General features: G+C 37.7%; 1 protein-coding gene across 2 annotated transcripts; it reads right to left on the reverse strand.

Annotated features, from left to right (window-relative positions):
* Positions 1-326: 326 nt before the first annotated feature.
* On the reverse strand, positions 327-27,658 carry LOC123768134 (mitochondrial proton/calcium exchanger protein). Of its 2 annotated transcripts, none has more exons than XM_045758478.2 (12): positions 27,451-27,658; positions 25,526-26,064; positions 15,255-15,398; positions 14,197-14,334; positions 13,385-13,588; positions 10,690-10,938; positions 10,156-10,329; positions 8,578-8,745; positions 6,075-6,194; positions 5,746-5,892; positions 4,181-4,359; positions 327-3,021 (listed from the first exon to the last, which is right to left on the reverse strand). In XM_045758478.2, the coding sequence occupies exons 1-12, from the start codon at positions 27,641-27,643 to the stop codon at positions 2,535-2,537; spliced, it is 2,742 nt and encodes a 913-aa protein (XP_045614434.2). In that variant the 5' UTR covers positions 27,644-27,658; the 3' UTR covers positions 327-2,534. The 2 variants fall into 2 exon arrangements, with proteins under 2 accessions (XP_045614434.2, XP_045614433.2); XM_045758477.2 differs by having other exon boundaries at positions 6,075-6,197.
* Positions 27,659-27,899: the final 241 nt, after the last annotated feature.

Raw genomic sequence — 27,899 nt, forward strand, 5'->3', positions numbered from 1 at the left:
TACTGTAAATAAACAGCTTAGAATTTCCATTACAAATTAACAGTATTTACCTGCAATGCCTTTTTCCATACTTCAGAACTGAATTTACCAAATTATAAGCAAGGAACAAACATTAAATCTGGGGAAACTTGCAAATATCCTGTCATACTTGTATTGCAAATTGAATTCTTAAAAGCTTTTACTACCATTCTTTGAGACTACAAATTTCTTTCTTTCTGTAGCTCCAAGTATATAACAATTATGATAATGTATTATCATGACTCGGGTGAACGTTAATCTTAGTTTTGAAATATCATCAATGGCCAAAAGAAAGGAAATAAACGTAATTAGTTTTGCAAACCACTTTTATTAACATTTCTTCTTAGGTATGAAGAAATTGTAAATGCATTAAACTGAGAAGCAAATATGTTGAATCTCTCCAAATAATTTAAAATTGCATCTGTTACTATGTTCTGCCTCGGACATGAATAAGACAGTTTGGCTTTACTGCCTTGTGTTTTACCACACATTATTACACTTGGCACTGCCAGGTTATGTGCCAACACAATACTAGAACCATTACTCTAAATGTTATGACATCTACAGCAAGCTCATCATTTGACTTATATTCGTGTACATATCAAGAAGATTCTCTCTACAATTTCCATTTGACACTCACTGTGAAAGTTCTATTTGGAAAGGCAAGCAGTGTGGAGTGAAAATTTTAATTGAAAAAAGTGTAGCTCTTATTTCCTGACAAATATGCCAAACATAACAAAAAATACATTTTGAGTGATTGCCACCTTTTTTGGGGGGCCAGGAACTACTCCAAATGTGTCCACAGGGCATGGGGGGAAAATTAATATATTTGAACTCTTGAATAATTAGTTCTTTACTATTATTTTGGTTTATTTATGACAAAGGTAAATTAAAATTATATATAAAATTGTTATAAATAAACCAAAATATTAATAAATGACGATTCAAAGTCGAAATACATATAGGAATGTTATCATTTCGACCCCCCTCCAATACCCACCAAAATGCTTTTTTTTCCAATAACATTTTCTTGCACAAGTAGAGAAAAAGTTCCTCCTAAAACACACAGAAACATGAGGATTCTGCAAATTTTGAGACATAAATCTAGCACCAGCAGTTAGTAAGTTATGGCCTTCCTGACCATTTTGACCCCCACCCCCATGGACTCATTCGGAGCGATTGCCAACTCAAAAATGATGAAAATCGCCCAAAAAATTGTTTTTCTTACTTTTGCCACATTTGTCAGGAATCAAGAATTCCACTTTTTTAGATTTCCAGGAAACAGTCATTTCTCACTCCACCCTAGCAAGCACTGTAACTTCAAATGACCTCACACAAGGCACAGAGAGTGCATGCTTAAGTAATACACTGAATGGCTTGACCAAAAAATGCAAGATCAAAGTCTTGTCAAACACAGACAGTGCTCGAGAAACATTACAGAATATTACCTACCCCATTTCTTTGGAATTTACTCTGATAATTTTCTTTCCACTACCTATATTAACAGCTCACTTGTTTTCCAACAAGTTACTTTATGGAAGTTAATATTGGACTATCTAAAGATATCACTGGATACAATACTACATTACTTGTTTAGCAATTAATAAGATGGTAAAAATATAATTCTGCACTACAGTACAATATTTCCTAAATTTGTAAATACTGTTATAAACTAACTTTATCACTACCCTTTGATTTCATTATAATGAGAATTTCCTGTTAACATAAACACTACTTAGAATATTAGCATATGCATATATAGTCTGTGGGCTTCCCTATGAATATATAGTATGTATACATGCTTGCTTGAGGGTTTATATGTCAAAAAGATTTAGACAATTTACTGAAAATGTAATTATAACAATGAAACCTTTCTACAATCACAGCATATACACACAAATAAATAATATTTATTTAGAAAAAGTACAGTAAAACCTATACCATAGTACATACAATTGAAATTATATGAAAAATGCAATGAAGTGCAAGAGTAGTATTCTATGTATAGTTCCCTATATACAATATGCTTATATATATATATCTGCAGGTAAAATTAGTTTGAGAAAACAATTAGGTGATATACCCGTTCAAGAAGTGTATTCCAACAAATGCCAGGGAAAAATGTTACCGCGAGCAACATTTTTTACAAAATAAATAATGTTATAATTTATGAGAGAAGTGCTAATTATCTACACTGAAATATCTGGCAAACAGTATGTTCTCAAATTCAGAGTGCTCAATACTGTCGCTAGCTGTCCACACAACAAATGCATAATAATAATGTAATAATTTAGGATTACCTTCAACTATCGTGAAGCTTTTTTAAGCGTTTCTCAACTCTTCTTTACAACCTAAATCCATAAAAACAACTTCCTGCAGCATCTCTGATAAATAATAAAGATCATATGTACAGTTATTCCATCATATCTCCCTTAAAAAATGGAATCATATTACCCTAAAATAAACATCTGCACATACTACCCAGCAGTTAACAATTACTCCTGTTTCTCAGTGTGTCATTGGCTGTGCTTTGCTTGTTTCTCAGTCTCTGTAGTCTCGCTTGACTGCCCCGAGTTGTCTTTATCACTCTGCATTTTAACATCGGTTTCTTTTGGCATTTCATTGATAGTATCATTAACAGTTGAATCTTTTAAAGTACTCACAGAGGATGCTTTGGGAGTCTGCGATTCAGTTGAGGAATCTAATGCCATGTTCTCGGCTATAGTTGTTCTAAGAGCCTGCTGAATGAGTTTAGCGGACTCAAGTTGATCTTCCTTAGCCATCATTGCAATAACCTCTTCAAACAGCTTTGGGGTGACACCCACTTCTTCATCCAACATGAGGTTCAAAACATGCAGAACATCATCCACTTCTACAGCTCCATCTTTGTCAAAGTCCATCTTGGCCAAAACGTCACTAATCATAGACACTTTTGAGGTATCTGGAGCATGGTAGATGTAACTCAAATGTTTAGTTAATTCCTCCAAGCTCACAAGTTCAGCCCTGTAATTAAGAAGGCATGTTAGAAAGGTTTTAAAATGAATATGGCCTCTACTGACTTGGAAAAGGCATGTGTCAGTTAGAGAAGCACAGTACAGTACTTGGGAAAAACAGAAAACAAGAATTATCAGAGGAAAGGTGTCTCAACTGGATAAAATTGTTCAAGATCACACTGAAATCTACAAAAATAGAGTCTGATTTAGTAGAGTTGTATGGTAATATACAATACATTTGGTACTTTCAAAATTAATGGAAAGGTAATTCACGCTTTTTCGAACGATGCCACTAGGCCCACAAATTCCTCCAATACTGTTGATGAATGAACACTAATATCTCTTTTTCCCATTATACAGCCATTTAGTGCAACAAACTAAGATGCTTTATCTTCCTTTTCTCTATATCTAACCCTCTGAAGAAATATCTGTAGAGGTAGCTTTAGGTCACTACAAAAGTCAACATTGTGACTCTTCTTGGCTCACCAAGAACGAATTGGACAGAAATGGAAAAAAAAAGATTAGATTCAAGAAAGACCTGGTTTGGAAATAGGGTTGTTGATTTATGGAACAAATTACCAGGTAACAACAGACATGAATCGCTCGATTACTTTAACCACAGATTAACCATATATGATCGAGTTTGGTTCGATATAAACAACTGCCTTGTATGGGCCAATAGACCTTCTGTGGTTACCCTTATTCTTATGCCTTTACCATTGAGATTTTCAAGGAATTTAGTGCTATGAGAAACAACTCTGCCATCAAAGTGCTTTTTATAATATACGGAATGGACTGAAGAATTATACAAGAGAAACTGTATAGATGAGTGGAAACGTGTCAGGTTATAGGAGTTTAAGGAGGAAATAAAGAGAAATATTAGATTTTTTTTGCATTCTGCAGTGCTACAAACTATTACTTTAAAGAGTTCTAGTATAACAATAAAAGTATACGCATGTATAAAAAAAACAAAATTTGTACAGTAGTACAAAAGCTTAAGAAAGTACTTTTTTGTATAATGTACTAAAAACACACCAATGATAAATAGATTAAGATTTAAATTTAACTTTATTCTATTGGGCTCTTTCTTTAACCCTTACAATCTTTGAAGATATCTATCTCAACAGCAGAGTCACAGATTGAGACAATTGTCTCAATTTAACACTTACTTGTCTTGAACCTTAGCCTCACCAGCATCCACAATCTTTTGGCGGTAATCCTTCTCCTTCCTCAGATTTTCAAGAACCGGTTCTATTTTACTGATCATTTTGTTTACGCTGACGAAAAGTCGTTTGGCAGCTTTACTCTCTCGAAGCTCTTTCTTATTGATGTCAGCCTGAACTAGGGCCTGAAAATACAAAACTTGTAAGGCATCTCAAAGTCAACAATGAATTTATATACTGTACATGGTATTATAAAACTATAGCCTCAAAATTCCTACTTTGTAAATCATGTTTTATATATATATATATAACTTAAAAAGGCAACTTACAATGAAACAAAGCTTAAAATATTAAGTCAACAACTTAATGTCTGTTTAACTACTGTTTACAAGCTGCAAAATAATGCCACACCATTTCTGCATAATTTTCACATTTCTACATTTGCTAAATTCTGCACAAATTTAGGGTTGTTATCCTACCATCACTTATTTTGTCATTTTACTATGAGAAATGAGCCTCTCGAGAGAAGTTGGAATGCTGGAAGGAATAATCATACTGAACGACATACTACTGTACCCCTTATATACTCTAAATCAGATATTTCATGTTTTGTTGTTATTATGACGTTCTCTTAGGGAGTAAATAATTTACTGTTAATTTGTGTAAATTAACCCAATTGTAAAGCACCCCACCCCATTGCCTTGCACCTACTGGGAACCAGTAGCCATACTCTAAACTCACTCGATCTTAGACCAGTGCTAAGGAAACTCTTCTTAATTTCTCCTGCTCCAGTAACGCAATTCAGCCTCCACTTTTTTTCCATGGGACATCAGCTTACCAAGCAGCCTCCTTTGTAACATTAATAACTGTCAACACTGGAATTCCTTCCAGGTCAGAGTTGTCTGACCTCTTGAACCATGACATTCAATCCTGACCTCTTGAACCCTCTTGAACCATGACATCCAATCCTGACCTCTTGATCCATGACATCCAATCCTGACCTCTTGATCCATGACATCCAATCCTAACCTCTTGATCCATGACATCCAATCCTGACCTCTTGAACCATGACATCCAATCTCTGGCTACAGTTGCCATCTTGCCGCCTCTTATCACATTTCTTACGTTCAGACAAAATACTTATTATTGTGTGTATTTTGTGTACTCTTCTATCTGGTTGTCATTACAAGCTAACTATATCTTCATAGGACACTAGCAGCTGGTCCACCATACACAGTAATGCTATGGAAAATTAGTACAGTACTGTATAATCACAACTGGGAGTATTGTGGGGAAACTAGCATAAACAACAATCAATACAACTACAGGGAAGAGAACCATCACAATCTGGAGCATCCTGCATAACTATTACAACCATATTCAGTAGCATCATGTAACACTACAATCACCACACATATGTGCAAAGGATCCAGAAGGCAACCTTTAGTACCTCAGATTTGTTTACAAGCACACACTAGCGAAGAGCGAACTGCATATTTTAAACACTGAAAATTCACCTCTAGATACCAGGTCATTTGTGTTCAATTTCCCAGCACTAATTCTTCACTTACTTTTTCAAAGTCTTCAATGTCATGCTGATAATCTGCCAGCTCACTCTTCAACTCGGATAATTCCTTTTCTTCTATAATTAACTTCCGCTTTTCTACTCCTAGATTCTCGATGGCTTCTTCCACATCTCGCAAATCCTGGCTTGTCAGCTACAAAAATAAAAAAATGATAAATTTCACAAGATAAATTTGAGTATTATTCATAGAATTAATGAATGAAAATGTTTATATTTCCTCTAAAGCTAAATATTTTACTAGTATAAAAATACAAATTAATCCATTTAATACAGTATCTTGCATGTAGTGGAGTGCACTGCACCAGAATCTCTTACCACTGCTGGTTCTTCTACAGTAGGAACTATCGGGGCTGCTTTTCGTAACTCTTCAGAAAGCACCTCGGCTTTGTCCTGCAGGACGGGAGCTCGGTCAACAAGCACCTCCATGTCAGCCTTCTGCTTTAGTAAATTCAGAGCAAACACTTTCTAAAACTTGCATATGAAGAGTATTGTACATCTATAAATGTATAAAAGGCAATTACCCTTGATCCTACATTTAAAATATGCTTAAACTGGACACTCACTAATTAAGCCCTCAATAACCTAAATCTCCAACTTTAAAAATTATGAACAAGTTACAGTCTTTTGATCGTTTTAAACAAAAATAATTGTTAAAAATTCCTACATATCTCTGCATAAGTAAGTGACTATCATCAATTGGAGACCTATGTATCTTGGCCTTATACACCCAACCCATGGGCACCTTAGTGAAAATATCCCCCCAGTTGTAAAAATGTAATTATTTTCCTTATGGTTACACCCACAGTAGAATGTCCTTATTTTCATATTTACCAAACAATATGCATTAAAAGAAAACACTGTAATGATATGCCTCTTTCTGGGAAAGAGGAAGGGAAGGGAACAGTGGCTCCCTATACACACACAAATCACAATAACGTGATGCATCAAATGAATAAATCCACAAGGGCCGTGATGAGGGTTCGAACTCACGCCTGGGATGATCCCAGATGCTGCCTTAGTCGACTAAGCCACGACATGGTCAAAAGAATTGCAACTGGGAATCCCACTGAATTCACATGGATCCTGCAGCCTTTCCGAGACACAAACCAGGGTCACGTGGGGCTGATGCGTGATGATATAGGACACAGAAATCTAAATAGCATGATGTTTCAAATGAACAAAAAAATATGCAGGATAAATACACCTTTTAAGTTACATCAGATCTGAGAGTCCTTAAGAGCCTACCAGAGACCAACAGTCAAAACCTGGCTTCTTCAGAGCAGTACAGGGAGAAGGGATTCATGATCGACTTCATGAAAGAAACAAAACAAACCCCAGAAACAAACAGAAGCAAAACCGACAACTGCAAGGTTCACAGAAATTAAGCAAGAAATGCAACAAATGATCCATTAAGTAGTTAGGTCATACTCCCTCCCCTCTCCCTAATTACAGCTGGTAATCACCTGGTGGCAGCACTATAGGAGTGTTCAGTCCCCCCATGTCAACAACTATCAGTCCAGGGTCTAAGACCAGATGATGAGGGGTTGGTAGGGAGGGTGGGGTTCAGGGAGCTATTTATGTCCCTTCCCCTCCAGAAAGAAGCATTTCATTACATTCAATGCTAGTTTCCTAGAGGAGGTTGAATGGTGACTCCCTGTAGCTAATGAACCACAGACAAAAAGAAAATGAGACTTGCCAAAGGAGGAGAGCAAAGAACAAACTCCTAAAAGGGAGAGACCAGGCTAGGATGCCTTACTCAAGGAAATACACCTATGATGGGGACCAGGGTGGCTCATTAACCAAGAACCAGGTAATGAAACTGAAACAGACCACAAACGATGAAGAAATGAAAAGACAAAGAAAACCAGGGAAACCTTATACTGCTCCTGCCACAAAAAACATAGGTGGGAGACCATGAGCTCAGCCACATGGTCCCACAAATGGCAATAGACCAGAGTTAGACATTCCACATGCACAGATGAGAGAAGAACATTGAACCAGTGAGGAAGGTCTCTGGATTGATCTGCTGAAGGAGGTGGAGCACTGGAAAGACCCTGAGTTCAGATACCAAGCCAAAAGGGCCCAAAACCAAGACTGAGCAAGTCAGAAGAATCAGCCTGCCAATCTAAGTTACCAGTCTGGACAAAACTTGAAGTAAAACTTGAACCAGACTGAAGAGAGAGAGGATACCCAACCTCAACCAGTCTAGTCAAAAGGCATCCACCACGAGAGCCCAACAATTGGGGAATGGAAGAATGGAACCATGTAGGATGGAAGCCAAGTCAACACAGAGATCCACCTTGTGGCTCCTGAATAGGACGACACGATGTCAAAGGTCCACCCCGTTGAAATAGGACATAAATGAGAGACCATCCATGAGAATTTTGGACACTTTCATCACAGAATGCACAGAAAATAAAAACTTTAAAATACAGGAGACAAGCTACTCACATAATCTAGCACCAAAGAGGAGAGGGCCAAAGTGACTGCCCTGCAATATTGTACAGACAAACCACCAGATGGCAGCCAGAATGGAGCCTGAAGACAGAGCCAGGATGAAGATGAACCTGCTGCAGAGTCCGTCACATTGGTTTGCAAGTATGCTGCATACTGTACACCCGGAGGAATGAACCTGCCCAACGACCCTGAGAAGCTTGGTAAATGCCAGTTACAAAGCCCCAAGTTTCAACAATTACTTGTTAACCACACTCCTTGCATACAAGTCTTTTCTTACTTTTCTCTGGCTCATCTTTTTCAGCTCAGACTCATAATAGTTGCAAATGTTTTGTAAAGAACCAATAATCAAGTACAGACTTACTTCAATCTCTCCCGAGACCGACACTGTAGCCTTAGTAACCTGCACCCCCTCGGAGAGAATCTTATTGGCTGATGGGGGTAACTGAGCCATGTCTACCCCAGCTTGAAGAACTTCTCGTTGGGTCTCCTCAACAGCTTGCTGCATGGCTATTTCCTGTCGATGGGCTTCCTGGTAGAGACAAATCATTTTATTAATATTAATAAATACATTGCAGGTTCAGATGGCTTTTCTGGTCTACACTGCACTATTACAGGCTAACAGTAAAAAGATTCATTAAGTCTTTACCATTACCCCTGTTTCCCACTTTCATGTGGTGGGAAGGCATTAGTCAGGGAAAACAAAGGCAAATAACACTGATAGATTATATGTCTTATAAAGATATTTATCACTCACCATTTAGTTATATCATCTACACTATATATTATCATGGACAAACAAGCATATACATCTACTCCCTCTTTACAAAATACTTCCACCCAGCCTTTTCAATTACCTTATCCAGTGCATTAATCACATTCAAGTTCTGTTTAATAACACACAGTCCCCATTTCCACCAATTTTCTTCCCAGCCTTCACATACCTTCCTACCCTTGAATTTACTTCAGCATACAGTTCACTAATCACCAGTTTATTAACATCTAGTCATTCAACATTCCCAGGCTATTTCAGTACACACACTTCAAAATGGCAGTCAATGACTTTTGCACTCCAAATTTATAATATTTATCATTTTCTTTTTCGTTTACTCTATTCTCCTAACACTATGCATGCATCTCAGGTTTGTCCGTTCCTATTGCTCTAACTCTCAGTTTACTGTATGATGTTGAGACCATACCACATATGAGGGAGAATATCAGCACTCCTCCACACATCTGGCCGCATCTATTCCTGTTTTGTTGTTCCTAAACAGGTCTAAACCAGCACATCCAATTTCACCAATATATATATATATATATATATATATATATATATATATATATATATATATATATATATATATATATATATATATATATATATATATATATATATATATATATATATATATATATATATATATATATATATATATATATATATATATATATATATATATATTATATATATATATATATATATATATATATATATATATATATATATATATATATAAATATATATATATATATATATATATATATATATATATATATATAAATATATATATATAAATATATATATATATATACAGTACTATATATATATATTTAGAACAAATACAAACAAATATGGCTGCATGTATATATAGCACAATACTATAAAATATATAACTAAAATGACAAATGAGCAGCAAATGTTCTCTTTGATTAATATGTTGATTTGATTAATAAATTGTTTTCAAATCTTCAACATTAATCTGAAAATAATTATAGTATGTTACTTTGGCTCTTCTAGTATTAAATATAATGAGCAAACAAAATAAATTATCGAAATACAGTCATAGATAATCATAACGACGGGAAATTTACCGGAAATTTTGAGTCGTCCTAATCTAAAAAATGCACAAAATATTACATAAAAAAACAAGCTATTTCTAACCTCCTCTACTTTCTTCTTAGCAAGATCTTTCAATTTCACCTCCTCTTGAATTCTCTCCAACTCTTTCTTGTCCTCAGCAATCATCCTCTCCTCAGCTCGGATCACCTCTAATCGTGTCAGGTTGTCAATCTTACCCTCACGCTTCCCAATGGCTGCTTTAGTGTGTGTGGCAACCTAATGATGGAAAATGAAGTTTATGCAGAATGAAAGGAAACAAATGAAATATAGATATACTGTACTATCTTCAAAATGTATGACAAACACAAATACTATTTTATGCATTTTTATTTCATATAACCCAACTGTTTATAATAGTACATTTTGAAACTATGTGGACCAGTGGATCATCATACATACATAGACAATAGACAATTACTCTGCAGGATGAACAGCCTGGGGTATGAAATGGACATAGGCTGGTCACAGCCAGTCATATTTGTGTGTAATTACTTAAGTGTAGTTACAGAAGAGTGCGCGCGTTTGTGCGCGCACACGCACACACATGTACATACGTGCATACATGTACACTATTACCTCTTCTGGAAGAGTTGAAATCGTAGCAGCCAGAGTGTCCGAGGTCTGAATATTCTCTGGAAGGTAGAGTGTCCGTGATAGGAGGAGAAGAGACGGAGGAACCTTTTCCTTCAAGCTTAGTTCAAGCCACTGAGTCAACTGCAGTCGGAGTCTTTCTTCAGACAAGCCATATGCCCTCATCCCTCTAGCACGACATGCCTGCTGTAGCTCCCATACCGCAAGAGAGTCCAGACCTTCGTGCTCAATAATCTGTATAGTACCATACACTCTATTTACTACAGGTGGCTTTTTATGGCAATGATAACTGCAATGTAACAAAATGATCTATTATGTGAATCTTGCTACCCCAAACCTCTGGGTAAATAGGCCAAAATCATAGTTATACAGGATAGCTTTTCAACCCCGGACAGAATCCAGATTACTGTATGTAGATTAATGGCAGAGTTACTTTTCAACATGCCAGCTAATGTTAACAAATAATATAGGCAAATCAATAAAAATTCATTAATATAACAAATTATTTAAATATTATAACAAGTATTGATTATTAGAAAGTATGAATTTCCCTGTTAACAGTGATTTTTTTTACCCCTCAGCTTACTTGTAATGAACCAAGTGAACCAGATCCAACCCCTTGAGCTATCAAAGTGCTTTTTCATTAGCACATGATACACTGAGACACACACTGTCTCAAGGAGTTTCTTTGAAAATTTGTGTTTAACAAATATTTAGCAGCTAATTTCTAGCAAACAAGATGCCTAGAAATGTGGAAAATATCCACTGTTATAGACAAATGCGCAACGTAACGGTCTATCGTGGCTTTAGACTTTAATGTCTTTAGTGCAGTCGCCCATTTCAAATAATACCTCACGATGGATGTAACAGGTTTATAATGATCACTGTGTTTATTCATTATCTCAATATTTTGTGGATATTGAACTACGGAAAACATCAGTAGGCTGACCTCAGAACTACAATGTATATACAGTATGTGGAATGTTAATAAAACTCAACATTGTTTCACATTCTGAACTGAAATGATATGTACAGAAAAATACTAGGCTAACCTATTATTATTCAAATACTGTACAGTTTATCTGAAATTATGTCAATACGAGTAAATTGTCAGTAGAGTACTGTTACAAATTACCAATTAAAAGGTTATATAAATGAAACCTAAGTATTAAATCAGACCTACATTAAAAGGAAAATTAGTTGTTAAATAAATCAAGCAGTGGAGAAGCCCTGCCACAAATCAAGTCCCAACCCACTTGCCACTGTAAACCTGTGAGGGAATGATGCGTCATCCAGCTCTCTCACCTTAGGATTAAACAGTAAGCAACACTTGACATAACTTAATAGCATAAAGATAACTGCATCGACAGCTGTCTTCTTGATTGGGAGTGATGCGTCATCCAGCTCTCTCACCTTAGGATTAAACATTACGCAACACTTGACATAACTTAATAGCATAAAGATAACTGCATCGACAGCTGTCTTCTTGATTGGGAGTGATGCGTCATCCAGCTCTCTCACCTTAGGATTAAACATTACGCAACACATGACATAACTTAATAGCATAAAGATAACTGCATCGACAGCTGTCTTCTTGATTGGACATCAGTCTTGTTTCACTTAGTGCCCAGGAGAAAATATCTCCATTCACCGAGTTACACCGCATGCTATGGCAGCAGTGGAGATCAGATAAGCTTAAAATTGTTAAATTCTGTAGGTCACTGGTACCAGTCCTTATGCTTGAACATAACTAAGCTGTGATTCCCATTATAAAGTGAATAAACTTGAAATCACCAATAACCCATATTCGGACTTTGGTATCAATAATACACTACGACTGGTTGAAAAGGTACTTTAGTTATTCAGGTACATTTAAACCAATGAGTACGGTGATATGTTGTTGCAGCGATTTACTAGATTGATGAAAATTTGTTGTTGTTGATTTCTAGGCATGGGCAGTCATGTCATCGAGCCAAAAACAACACCGGCCACAAGAGGCACGTGAAATTTATGTACGAGAGTAAGTATTAGCAGTAGCACAGTACAGTAATTCTACTCTCAAGTACAGCAGGGTGCATTCCAATCCCAGGGGCATTACAAACTAATTTCTACTCCACCAAGAGAAACTATGTTAACTTTTAGTTTTATATATTTCTATGAAGAGTCAGCTAACGCAATGAGACTTATAACAGTACATAATATGCCAACATGAATTTTGTTTGCTGTAAATAAAAATAATTACAGTACAAAAATTAAACAATATAAATCCAAAATTGAGGTGCCCAGAATGTTTACAGTCTGGTATGTACCGAGTTGAAACGTTAAAATGTTAACATCAAATAATCCAACAGACTACAAAACAAAATTAATTTGCTCTAATAATCTTTTATCATGTTAATCTTATTTCATGTTTTGATAAAAGAAAAATAATTAACAAATTATCATGTTTTGTGCTCCAGAAAAATATTTTCTAAACATCTTGTACATGATTCTTACTGATTTGTCCTAAAATTTTATATACAGTAATGAACAGGGGTTGATATCAAACACTGTCGCACACCGTATACACTTTCTCTTAAAATATTAGCTACTATACCTCTACACGTCACACTTTGCATAGTAATACTGTACAATACATGTAACTACAAAGCAAAGTATTGCACCCCACAAGTCAACTCACCTTGTCATCTGCTACTAACGCTCTTAACTTCATTCTTAGTTGGAATCTCAGAAAATTATTTGTACCAAAAGGTTGCATCTCCAAGAGTCGGCACAAAGCCACCAGTTGTGGTCGGGAGAGTGAATCTAGTGTAATTTCATCCTCAAATAACTTGCTGAACTTCAGAATTTCTTCATTGCTAATACTTTCGCCAGTTTTTGCAATCTATTAAAAAAAAATATAAAAATTGGTTATGCATTTGTCTACTATTGTAATTAATCCATATTTATGTTTGTCACTTAATGATTTTCAAATTCTTATGAGTAATAAGCGACAATGTTTGGGTATTTTTTAAATTGCAAAAATTCACTACTCTTTATGAACTTTAATGCAGACCAATTTCAAATGAAAACACAACATACTGTATGCTGATACAAATTTACAATGAGCTCAAACCAAATTTTAAATTAAAATGTATTTGGTGAAGGATAGTTTCCTATAACTAGTGAACAGCTTCGATTTAACTCTTTGAAGATGGTATTTCTGGCACCTGGTTACCTGCACGAAACAGAATTTTTCAAATATATGAAGGAAAATATGACAAATGAAAGCAACATACAAAGCTCCTAAAAATTAAGCTTTGAGTAAATACGATAAGCATCTCCTTAAGCAAGACGCATTGATGCTAAGTAAAATAATAGAATACAACTTCATATAAAAGAAATGAGCAGTGCCTTCAATAAAGTTGGAACTATGGTTCAATTAAGACAAACTTTAGGTAGATTATTGAGCAACATTTTAGATAAAGACAGACAGATAAATTTGGGACTAACCTTCTCAAAAAACATAACAAATTCCTTGGCACTCTCCGAGCGGTGGCCTTTTGCCTGCACAGACATGCTGTCTAAAGTTTGTTGTAAGAATTTTGCCATTTCTAGTTTAACTTTGAGTCTCTTTTTCATCTTGGCTTCCTGTGGGCAAAATTAAGATTATACAGTATTAGCTTTTCAGCAATGTAAATACAGTACAGTACTTGTTGTATACTTTATGCAAATCCTTCCTTTGGGATAAATATACTGTACTCCTGAAACAACCTTTGGTTAGCTAGACAATGGTGTCAACATCATACAGCAAGCTGCAAGCACCAACAACCTGACTGATTATGAACTTAAACAGGGGGCTATCAAGCAGTCAGCTAGGAACCATTAAAATACCGTACTGTAGTTAGCAGATAAATCTCTTTACTTGTATTAAACTATTACAGCATAATTAATCTAAATCAAATTTACTCGCAAGAATCCCAATATAAATATACATCACACTGTACTCACCTAGTTGTGTTTGTGGGGGTTAAGCCTCAAGCTCTTTGGTCCTACCTCTCAACTGCCAATGAACTGGTGTACAGGTTCCCAAGCTTATTGGGCTCTGTCGTATATACATCAGAAACTGCATGGAGTCAGCCTCTACCACATCATTTCCTAATGCATTCCACTTTTTAACTACTCTGACACCAAAAAAAAGTTCTTTCTAATGTCTCTGACTCATTTGGGTACTCAGTTTCCATCTATGTTCCTTTGTGCGAGTACCACTCGTGTTAAATAATCTGTTCTTATCTACCCTGTTAATTCCCCTGAGAATTTTACATGTGATGATCATGTCTCCCCTGATCTATATCATGTCTATACTGTGGTAATAGTTGAAACAAGCACAAAATTTCTTTGTCCCATTACACAATGATTTGCAAATTTTCAGTATTTGTATTGGGGCATTTCATTATGTTAATGTAGAAATATAATATACAGTACAGTATACGCTTTAGCATTAAGCCTAGCCTGTGTATAATCCAAGTTATCACAGTTTGTGGTATAAACCCCAAATAAGAATTACACACCTTTTCATTGGCAGTCTCAAACGTGGATGGCAGCATTCCGGGGAAAAGCTTGATTGCTACAGGTAACAAGAGTTCCATGAATGGGATAATGATGAACACTGAGAACGGCAACAGACGGAAGAGATCACCTGTCGTCCGCACCAGCTGCAATAGAAGGGATGCTGTTACTCATAACTATGTACACTGATTAAAATACACAATAAAAAACATTGTGAAAAATATTTTCTCTATTAGAAGGGTTAAAAAGTTATATGAAAAGGTCAGGGAGGGAAAATAGTGCAGACAAAAACTCCTTATTATGGTGTTAGGTTCAGCACATTACAAATACAGTACTAGTATATCAACATTAATTAATTCATTCATTCATTCATTCATTATGCACCCCATACCCACCGCCTGTCATCACCACTTGCAAGCAGCCAAGTGAGTGATTGCATGTACTGTATACTGACACTATTTACACTTATTACTAAACAGACATTATTGCACTGTATGGACATTGTAAAATAAATATTGTATATTCTTTAAGTGTTATTATTAATCACTAATATTTTTGCATTATTTAAAAAAAAAATTATAACCATTGGTTTACATTCTGGTAGTTATCCATTACTGTTATTTTTGTATCAAAGAACGTTTGTTTTACAGTTGGTAATATTAGTTTCAGAGAAAACTAATAATGATAAAGGTAACACTCCATAACCTCTCGGCTATACACAATGCCTATGTTATGGTTATTCGTCAATAAGCATACTGCAGCAACAGTGCCTTTGCAGTAAAACACAGCTATAGCATAAAGCACATATGAAGGGTTAACAGTGCAGATAAAAGAATTTAAACTCTATACAGTATATATATATATATATATATATATATATATATATCTTAATTAACCAAAATGTTTAGATATTGTTGTCTAACTCGAGGGAACATTCTGAATGATACACGAGAACTGTATTTAAATATGTGTATATCACTTATAATGTATTTTTAATGTACAGTACAGTACTTACATATTTTTTCTTTCTTGCTCCTCAATTTCTTAAATTTTGTGACAAATTTACTTTAAAAAACGGCAAGAAGTCTATCATAAACTTAACTCAAAACACACTTTTTAGTAAAATAATACAGTATGGCTTTTATTAAAATCTAACAATTTACCCCAATGGCAACTCATTTTCTTCTAATTTCTGAGTTATAATTTGGGTCATCCTAAAGACCTAAAACTTGTATATTTTTTTTAATATTACAGTAGTTCATTTCTCAGGAACCATGAAGCCTTAAGATCTGATATTACAGGACATGGTTGCAAGGTGTCCTTACTCTTTATTGGTAATTAAGGAGTTTTTGGGGTATAAAGGATTCACAGAGTGTAAGGGGTTCAGGAAGCATAAAGAGTTCAGGGAGCGTAAGGGGCCCGGGGGAGCGTAAGGGGCCCGGGGGAGCGTAAGGGGTCCTGGGAGTGTAAGGGGTCCGGGGGAGCGTAAGGGGCCCGGGGGAGCGTAAGGGGTCCGGGGGAGCGTAAGGGGCCCGGGGGAGCGTAAGGGGTCCGGGGAGCATACGGGGGTCCGGGGAGCATACGGGGGTCCTGGGAGTGTAAGGGGTCCAGGGAGAGAGGGGCGTTCAGGGAGAGAGGGGCGTTCAGGGAGAGAGGGGCGTTCAGGGAGAGAGGGGCGTTCAGGGAGAGAGGGGCGTTCAGGGAGAGAGAGGCGTTCAGGGAGAGAGGGGCGTTCAGGGAGAGAGGGGCGTTCAGGGAGAGAGGGGCGTTCAGGGAGAGAGGGGGCGTTCAGGGAGAGAGGGGCGTTCAGGGAGAGAGGGGCGTTCAGGGAGAGAGGGGCGTTCAGGGAGAGAGGGGCGTTCAGGGAGAGAGGGGCGTTCAGGGAGAGAGGGGCGTTCAGGGAGAGGGGGGCGTTCAGGGAGAGAGGGGCGTTCAGGGAGAGAGGGGCGTTCAGGGAGAGAGGGGCGTTCAGGGAGAGAGGGGCGTTCAGGGAGAGAGGGGCGTTCAGGGAGAGAGAGGCGTTCAGGGAGAGAGGGGCGTTCAGGGAGAGAGGGGCGTTCAGGGAGAGAGGGGCGTTCAGGGAGAGAGGGGGCGTTCAGGGAGAGAGGGGCGTTCAGGGAGAGAGGGGCGTTCAGGGAGAGAGGGGCGTTCAGGGAGAGAGGGGCGTTCAGGGAGAGAGGGGCGTTCAGGGAGAGAGGGGCGTTCAGGGAGAGGGGGGCGTTCAGGGAGAGAGGGGCGTTCAGGGAGAGAGGGGCGTTCAGGGAGAGAGGGGCGTTCAGGGAGAGAGGGGCGTTCAGGGAGAGAGGGGCGTTCAGGGAGAGAGGGGCGTTCAGGGAGAGAAAGGCGTTCAGGGAGAGAGAGGCGTTCAGGGAGAGAGAGGCGTTCAGGGAGAGAGGCGTCCAGGGAGAGAAAGGCGTCCAGGGAGAGAAAGGCGTCCAGGGAGAGAAAGGCGTCCAGGGAGAGAAAGGCGCTCAGGGAGAGAAAGGCAGATACCTGCTTGATGGGGTTCTGGGAGTTCTACTTCCCCAAGCCCGGCCCGAGGCTAGGCTTGACCTCGGGAAGGGGATGGAGTGAGGTGGATAAATAGGTGGAAAGGAGAGCGGAACGAGATATGGGGGTGTAGGGGAGGGGGGGGAGCGATGTACGGAGGTGGAGAGGTACAGAGTGAGAGGTACGCATGCGTTTGTCTGCACAATAATTGTGCATGTGCAAGGCATACGTGGGAAAACGCATGTGCAGACATACGTGAGAAAGCGCATGTACCTGCTTGCATTAAGTCACGTATTGTGAACATGGACCATTCAGAAAATCTCTTACAAGCTCCCCATATTTAGAAAGCTTTTCGTTTGCCCCCTCCCCCCCCAACAGTGAACTTCAAGCACAACGCCGTAACTATTATTCTTAAAGAACATCTTAAATGAAATAATTTGTCTGTTAAGGTGCCCCATCACTGCCTGATTCTTGCAAAGCTTTAGGTCAAATGTTGGGCGTGTTACGCTAACATCTAGCAAGATGATTTCTCATAAATGGAATTGTGGAAAATACTAGACCTTTGCTAGTAAAGTTAGCAAACTCAAGATGGATTATTTATGAAGATATATCTTTAGAAATTGAGATTATATCAAAGTACAGTGGTTGAGATTACACACCAGCGGGTCCGGCTCCAAAGATTTTCTCATATACATCACGTTATTGTGATTCTATCGTGTAAAGCATACAATAGTTATCTCAGACCTACCAGAAATAGTTATCTACCAGAAAATTTTATTATTTAAATATTAAATATACATTACCTCAAGGAACGTAACAACGTTATGACAAAAATCAACTGCCCAATAGGTATTATACCGTCCTGTTTTAAAGTATTAATGCAAGGAGAATGAACGATAGACAATGGGCAATTTACGCGGACTTTTGCAGTACAGTAGAGAAAATTATACACCAGGCTGTTGGGATAACAATGAGATAGCGGTGATAGCGGAAGCGAAAAAAAGAAGAAATGGCAAGAATATGAAGGTGAAAAAAGCGAGGAAGAAATTTAACAACAAATAATACAAATAACAGGACACACATACCAATTGACACACTAGCTCTCCACATGTCAGTTGCTCAATTTAGAAACTGTACTTGTGGTCGGTCTCGAGCCCATTGTTGATGTGACGATGTGCACTGAATTTTATAACTAGCTCATCAAGATTGTAACTTGCTTAGCTAAATGAATTGTGGGGTTCAGTCCCTGAGCCCATTATGTGCCTCTGTAACTATTTCCACTACCGCCCACAAGATGGGTATGAGATACATAATAAATGAACTAAACTAACACTACTTGCGGTGGGGAGAGGCGGAAGAATGACTAGGCAAGGAAGGGATCACTGACTTGTAAGGGTCGGCCGAGATATGCTTTGAACAGTCACAGCCCCGCTCCTGTGCCAGGTAAGTCCACTACGGGCTCACCATAGCCCGTGTTACTTGCAACTTTTTAATCCGTGTAGCTGACTATAACAATAACAACATATGCGATGAAGTCGGCTGAAGAAAGGCATAGCAACACGTGCTGCTCTACACAAACGGGGTTACAGGTTCATAACACCCTTTTTTTATATACAAGAGTTTTTACATTCTTGTACAGCCACTAGCACGCATAGCGTTTCGGGCAGATCCTTAATCCTAATTTCCCAACGAATACGACCCGCCAAATCGTTTAACAACCAGGTACCCATTCACTGCCGGGTGAACAGAGGTGTACAGTCAAGGATTGGTGCCCAATCAATCCTCCCCGGCCAGGATACGAACCCCAGGCCAAAGCGCTCTCGAAACGCGTGTCAAGTGTGTTACCCCTTCGCTACCGGGACTCCTTATTGATTGATGTAGAATCTGGTGGTGAAATTCTCAAAACTTAAATGTAGTATGCAAAGCGATGTTGTTACGGCTGCCACATGTGCAAAACAAGTTACCATGGCTTGAATACGTAGGCGGGCACATTTTCCCAATCATTACAAGCAGCCAGTCCGCGGAACTTTCCTACTATCTATTGCACAACAGTCCACCTGTCTTAAGGAAAAAGGTTACTACCTTTATTTGTACATTATGCTGTTGGATTTTTTTTCTTTCAGCACAGATGGTAATATTTCCACGTTTTTCTGGCAAAATAAATAGCAAAGTTATATAACTTTATCAATTACCAAAACGTTTCCATCATTTTTTGGGCTTGAAATAGTTATACAGCATCATTTTTTGGAACATGTTTAACGTCCCCGCACAAAGTTGTGAGGCGGTGGAGGCAGACTGCATGCCGTTTCAAATGTAGTTACGTTCAACCCTCATGAACCTGTATAACATGAAAGATGAAAGGCGGGGCCAAAGAGTCGAAGCTCAACCACCTCGCAACATTTATAAGTGCATACACACACCGGTGTAAGCGCGCTTTCTGGTTCCCAGTACCATGCCCTGGCCTAAATTCCTAGATTTTGTGAATAAACTATAGTAACGCAGAGCAACAATACCCCGAAAAAACAGTAATTATAAAATCATAATAGTCTTAGTATTTTTTCCATTTAAATTAGTATTTATTTTTAGCGCTTGTCCTATCAAGATGTTTCGTACACAAAGATGCTTGTAAGTAGAAAGTGGATAAATGTTTCTTTCCAGATCAAGAGAGCACGAAATGTTCAGGCAAAAATATCCTTGGTATATAAAGGAAAAAAAAGTAAATTTCATGAGGAATTCTTGGCTAATACAACATCAATATTACCAACAAATATCCCGGAAATATGTCTCCTTCCTTAGAAGACAAATGACACATTGTTATCATTCAAAACTATAGAAAACGCTTTAGATGCAACAGACTACCAGGCTGGAAAAAAATGTAATCAAAATAAAACACGAGACTAAATTATTCTAAGACAGCGATCTTCTTTTGTCTCCTTAGTCTAATCATTGCGAAAAGCAATGCACCCAACTACTTTCAGCACCTCTGCTTTAGTTCAACACCCAGTTGCTACCAACATCCACTGCGCAGGTCGATACAGCTGGAACTTTCCCTACACCGCTGGCCACAGTCTGATTTCAGCCCCAAATTCATTTTTTTCTTTAACTACGCTTCAAAAGCCTACTGTGCTTCTGGGTGTAATATCAAAGTTTTTATTGAACGCTAAAAGTCCTTCTTAAACAACAATTTTAAAGCCGAAACTATTTTCTTAAGTCATGACGTCAGGTAGTCTTGTCCATCGCGTGATGTGACGTAATCAATCTCTCAGCCTATTGCCAAACGTTGCTAGCTTTCTCCTTCACCCATCAATAACAATATTAATATTCTAACAATACACTAGTTAATTCTTTGTAAAACACAATCAAACTGTTACAGCGTTAAGTGCTACAGAGATTCAGGTGTGCTAAAATCCTAGCTCTGGCTGGAAAGTGTAAAGTGTATCAGAAGGTGGAATGGTTTTGCCGACTCATCCTCCAAGGCTTGGTTCCTTCGCGCGCAATGTTTTTAGATTTTTTTAACGCTGTACTGAGAACTTTTAACCTTTGATTTAATTTGTTGCCGTTAACAATTTAGTACAATAAATTTTAAAGAAAAAATAGTTAATGAGGACCTGAACTGCTTATTCTCATGATCTGACAAGGTCTTTCTACCTAGAGGCAACAAGCACCTAATTACCCATCTAGCGAGTGATAGTATAAACGTCTAATGGGGGGGGGGGGTCCTTTCTTGTCGCCCTACGGTGTATAGGGTGCATGGTGCACGAATATAAATCAAAGGTTTATATAAATCCAATACAATGTAAGCTTAAAAACATTAGTCAAAATTTAGAACCAATTATGATTAGCTCTTGTCATAGGATGTGGATGGGTTCATAATAAAATTAATTCCACAAACTTTAATTGCACTACGTGAACCGATGCTTCACATCCTTTACTGCAACTGAAATAATGTATTTTGTCTAGGACAAAAATATATAATGTGCTCAATCATTTATCCCTCCCGGGCTTTCGGAGTGACAGTCGAGAACAAGCCCAACTGTACTACCGAGACCCAATAATATACATTCCCCCACAAAAAAAATGCAGTTTGAACACAGTTTTTAAGCAGGCTGGCATTGGTTAAATTGCATGAAGCAAGCACGCTGATGCCATGCACTGGCAACCGCCCGAATTCGACTCGAGCACACGACCGCCACGTGATAATACTGTGATCTAACTCATTAACACAGGGATTCTGAACCTGTTATGTTACACTGAAACCTTTCTACCACTCATCCACAATATGAGTATAGGGCTTATATTAAATAAACTAATCACTGAAAATGAATACAGTAGGAGCCGGCAGCAACTACCCCGATAATGTTACTATAAATATTTTATATGCAAAATTATTAAATTTATGGTGACAATCTTTATGAATAATATAACAGCATGTCTTCAACGTCAATATTAGGTACGTGTATGGCAGTAGTGTCCAGCTAGATGCAGTAGGGTACAACACAAAGAGACAGCATCGCGGCCCGTCAGGAAAAAAAATCCCAGCTGGGCGCCGGCTCGTCTGGCGAGGCACTTTGGACCACGTTCACCTGGCTCACAACAAAGCTCTCTCACTCCTCATCCCCTCTTCCCGCTATATTACATTAATATCTTATATATTATTATTATTATTATTATTTACAAAAAAAAAGAACTTTACAATTATCTATTAGCTGCAGATAGGTATCTTTGCCTCACATACCCTTCTTCTAAACCCTATTGGGAGACTTAAAATTTACATTTTATTAAACCAAATTAGGCAAACGAAAAAAAAGTCCCTAAATTAAGCCAAAACCTGACCAATTAGTTACCACATATAGGCTATGATTCATCGACAATCATCCCCCTATGTGAAACTTAGCGGTTGATTCTTCATACTCTGCAAGGCTATTGTGGTCAACTCTTCATAACCTAGTTATTTTAAAGGTTGATTGCTAGCTTACTCATGGGATGCCAATAAAAGATAGTGTTACCGAAAATACTGGAAGTCCAAAAGTACAATGTTATGTTGTATTCCCTTAATTTAAAAAGTCTATATCCTTTATACAGTATATCAAATAATCTACTTTTAAAGAGTGTTAGCTTTATCTTAAAGAAAATCTCTAGTAGCAATTATCAACAGAAAGGGTGGTGCAATGTACCTTTGAAGAGACGTATAAAAATACACACACACCTTGACGACAAACTCAAGCTTTGGAAATTACTCGTGCAAAGTTAAATTCGTTCGATAAATTCGTTCGAGCTTGTTGACCTAGTTGACCAGACCACCAACCAGGCCAAGTCAAAGACCCACAGCCCCGGAACCAACAACAGGTGGGTATCTTGTCAAGTTAGAAAAGGCTTAGTTTACGGTAAATCTGGCCTGTTCTAATAATAAATGCCTCATTAACTTTCTAATTGCCGATAAATATACTTCACCCAACTTAGGTATGATTTGCCATACAGTCATAACTGTGTGTGTGCAGATTACCGTATCTGCATCTGTCTAGTTTTAGTGTTCTCAGGACGCTAAACTTGGAGGTTGAGGGTCCATCAGACACTACACGAGAACACACGTGACCAATCAAGGCGGAGTTACTGGCTTTATCTAGATAACAGCCAAGTTATCGGTTAGTCACCTTCACATCCGTCGTTAGGCCATATTTTAACACTAACCATTAGTACCTCAAAATTATTGATAAGCATCTGCAAAGAAAAATTACATTTCCTTACGTTTTTTACTCGACAATCTACCAAGAGATTGTGGTTATATACGGTTCCTAATTACTGCACCTCGATCTAATTATGCGTGTTGTAATCTAACCAACCAATTCACAACTCTATTACTATAACTGCTATATTTTTGGCATGTACCAGTCATAGCAACACAAAGTAGGGTAGACAGTATTACACCATAAAGAGCAAATTTTAACAAATAGTTAAGCGATTTGTTTTAACAACAAATACCTAGTTTGGATTATTAATAAAAAAAATACAAAGTAATATTGTAAGTGATAATGCAGATATAAAGACATGAACAGTTAATATCTCACCAATGATTAGATTCTATCATCATCTTTCCTTGTGTACTCAAATGATATAAATAGCCTACATCACCATCCCGGCAGACTTTATATAAACATTATATAATTTACAGGAATAATGACAATAAAACTACGAGGCGACACATTATACACACACTGGATATCTCTAATTATTACATAGAAGTACATATTGCCAGTTGGCAACATATTGTAAGAAGCACCTTATGGGTGGCCACACCGCCTGAAGCAGCGGATATGACGTGTCCCATCTCGACCGTGCCAAACATGTGACGTCACTACAGGCATTCCATCCCCCCCCCCCCCCCCACCTTCCCTCCATTACTAGGGGGGAGTTACTAATATTATATTAGTTACATAATTATATCTCAAGTTTAGAATTTAATAGACAAAAATATACTATAATAACGTAATAATCCAACTCCTTTAATTTAATCTTTATTTTATATATACCCAGACAAACATGAAACCTCATTATTACAACAAGGAGCTTTAACAATACTTTATCCAGTTTACAGTACAGTACTGGACCTTTCCTTCTGTTATCTTGCGCAAATAATTATAATTAAATAAGTACAACATACAAAGTTTCTGATAAATTGTCCATGAAAAAATTCTAAACTTAAGCAAGCTGCCAAGCACTGCCTACCTATTGAAAACCGTTTTTTCTCTTACGTATTTGGTTAAATGTGTATTAAAAGCTACAAATCCCTAAGCACTAAATCACATGCTATCCACTCCCACCAGTTTAGACAGCCCAGGCTTCGACAAATTTTCCTTGAAAGAAACGCAACGATAAAAAAAAATCGTTTCAGAAGATAAATCATATACAGTAATACTGTACAACATTTTTCCGTAGGCTACTTATCTGTATGAATAATTAACACCTGAAAATGATTGCAAATTTATTGCTACTATGCTGCCTTTTTTTCTCCAGGTGGCTGACAACCAGTGACTATCTTGGCCTTTCTGTCCTTGACTAACTATCATTCTCTTGGCCTTCCTGTCCCTAACCCACCCTGTAAGTTACTTGACTACTTTCAAAATAATTATCATCCATACCACACCCCAACTTACAGTGAGACAACACAACACACATTGATGACAGGCATAACTTCAAAATATATCTACAGTTGCACATAGATAAGTCCATATTTTGTACCATTGAAATTTTGTAAGAAAACTAATTATCAGACCTAAACATGGCACCCTGTCCCAGGCCTAATATTGTTTAATATAGGCCTAATTATTTACCTGAGGACCACTAACACCAGTGGCCTTGATAAGGACAGGAAGCTGGCGGCTTGTCCAAGGTCCCTCTATTATAAACACTATTAGGTCTAGGATCTGTTAGGTTAGGAAGTACTGTATATGGTACATTCAAATAGGCTTTAGTAATGTTTGCCTCTTTTTTTTATGCACCTTAATTTTCAAAATTTTTAGTGTGAAATGTGGACTTTATATCCAACAGTCAATATTTTAATCATACGAGTGTGTCACTTTATATATACTGTATGTATGTATATATTATATATTATATATTATATATACAGTGTATATATATATATATATATATATATATATATATATATATATATATATATATATAGTATTGTTTTACTGGAGAATTTGTTGTTTACAAATATTCTATGTTTCCTTGCACATTACAGAACTTAAAACTACAAAACAAACTGAGGTCAGTACATTACCTGTCGATGTTCTCTTCTGGATAAATTTTCACCATTAACAATCCTCCATACATACTTCAGGCATATTTTGGTATCAATGAATAATAATCTGAAGCCATGATAATAATGCAAAATTTCATCTTTTATTCTAAGACCTAGAGACTTTCTTTTCACAATTTCCAACTTTTTATCTGCTGCTACTGGCGATCCAGCAGCTTTTGCCTTTTCTTTAAGGTCCTTTACAGTCACTTCAACTTGTGAGGAGGGCTTCTGAGATTCCTTATCAAAGGTTTTGGAAGATGTATGGAAACCACGATAGTATGGCACATACACAGTCGTGTAAGACACGTGAAGTGCTGGCGATATAAACACTGTGGACGATGAGGCCTGAGCGTGGCCATGGTGCTGGCCTGGCCCTCGAGTAACCCAGCCACTGGCAAGACTGCCGTGGGTGATGGCACATGCCGCGGTAACCTCTCGGGATGCTCGCCCTGACACTATGCTGCTATGCCATGGCCTCTGCAGCACTAAACTACCAGCCTGTGACCCCTTGCCAAACCCTGCAGAGAGAAGGAAAACCAACAATAAATATCAGAATGAAAGTGTAAACCAAGTCCAGTATTCATGATTGCCAATGGCGCTGCATTAATACAGGAAATTTATAAACAAAAAATTAATTTTCATAAATCAATGCAGCTTGTTTTATAAAATTAATATTTTCACACATTATAAACTACCCTACAAATGTTAAAAAACCTGTTTAGTAGTTTTTACATATCAAGTCAAAATCAGAAATTTGTATTATAGACTTTATAAATGCACGTTATTTAGTCAATGAATTTCTAAAACAAAAACATTAAAAATGCATTGAGGAGTTAATCTTAAGGTAGGAAAGTAGACTAGGCAAGTATAGCCAAAGCTCAAAATTTCTAGTACTGTTTTATGTACAGAATTGTGGCTCTGGTACCCTGAAACATGCTCATTTTGTTTGCTTGTTTTCAGGCAATATTCAAGTGTTTCTCCTGTTCCATTTTTGGGTTGAATCTATAGAATACATTATAATGTGTTAATGTTACATTATCTTGTATCCAAATAGAGCAGTATCTCATGGGCCTGTATCACACTAATATTGTTTTTTTGCAATGATAGCTACTGGCAACATAAGTGATTTCAGAAGTGAATGACAACTGGGTTAAAATTCAAGTAGGGATCAAAACGGCCCAAAAATTATGTCATTCCGTATTATCACTACTCTCTAACAAACTTATCCTAGTCTAACAAAACAAACACGCTCTTGTTATATACTGTATGTTAAGGTTCGTGATGGACACTGTGGTCACTCTGGCTTGCCTCTGGGGACTCTTGTACACCACTGTAAAACTTATCACCAAACAAAATCCAGAATGTACGGCCTACATTATATATTCAAATTTACACAAAAATTACCCATTACCTGATGGGGGTTTAAACACTGATATAGGTCTACATAAACTACATTTTTACCTTTACAAATAACAGTGAAGCTAATGTATTACATTTGCTCGTCACAGTTATAAAATACCTATGACTACCACAGCAAACATATAATATAGAACATATAGAACTTCTTTCAATATTTTAAGAATAAGATTTTCAATTAATTTTTGTTTTGTTTTTAAAAGATTCTGTAAAATAGAATGTATGGATCAGGTGTCTGACCCCTGGGTCACGCCACCACAGGAGGCCATGCATGACCTGGCTGACCTATAGAGGTCAGGTGACCTCTTAGAGGTCACAACCCACCCCTCACAACCCCACAAGTCATGCAGCCAGTTGCATCACATCCCACCGTAACATTTGTTATTATCATTGCACAGTTGCAAAACTCCTTCTTTACAAATATCTCCCTCTGGTGCGGTACCTCGAGCCGGTGAGCACCCAGTGTGCCTCACACACAGGTTACGTACCATGTCTCGAGTGTCTGGTGGCATTAAGTAGTGCCAGAGAGAGGCAAGAGACACGACTCATACTTCGACCACTGACACCCACACCATTACTGCCGTCTGCTGCCCCCACCACCCCGGCCTCCACCACCACCGCCGCCGCCGCTACTCCTCCCAGGACGAACACCACTTCGTCCGCTCTCCTGATTCCACACATGACTAAAAATCCTCTGAAATGGGGATATTAGATGAACTTCTAGCCAGTTTTATATATCTATACTGTGTAATCTTTCATATAGAATAGGGCAGCAGCACTGTGTATATCTAGGCTTGTTAATAAGAGCAAAAAATTTGTCTCGGTCACTTAATTCCCTTGTACAATAGATGAAATTAACATTTTTTTGTCTTATTAACAAACTTATTAACAAGCTTAGGGATACACAGCAATGTGCTGCTTCCCTATTCTATATGAA

This window comes from Procambarus clarkii, chromosome 59 (assembly GCF_040958095.1).
Source record: "Procambarus clarkii isolate CNS0578487 chromosome 59, FALCON_Pclarkii_2.0, whole genome shotgun sequence".
Classification (NCBI taxonomy): domain Eukaryota; kingdom Metazoa; phylum Arthropoda; class Malacostraca; order Decapoda; family Cambaridae; genus Procambarus; species Procambarus clarkii.

Coding starts and splice junctions, on each gene's coding strand:
- LOC123768134 (XM_045758477.2), bottom strand. CDS start 27,643: ATGTGTGGAATCAGGAGAGCGGACGAAGTGGTGTTCGTCCTGGGAGGA. Junction 13,589..14,196: donor TTGTTATGTTTTTTGAGAAG/GTTAGTCCCAAA, acceptor TTTTTTTAATAG/ATTGCAAAAACTGGCGAAAG. Junction 8,746..10,155: donor CTAAGAAGAAAGTAGAGGAG/GTTAGAAATAGC, acceptor TGTCTCTACCAG/GAAGCCCATCGACAGGAAAT.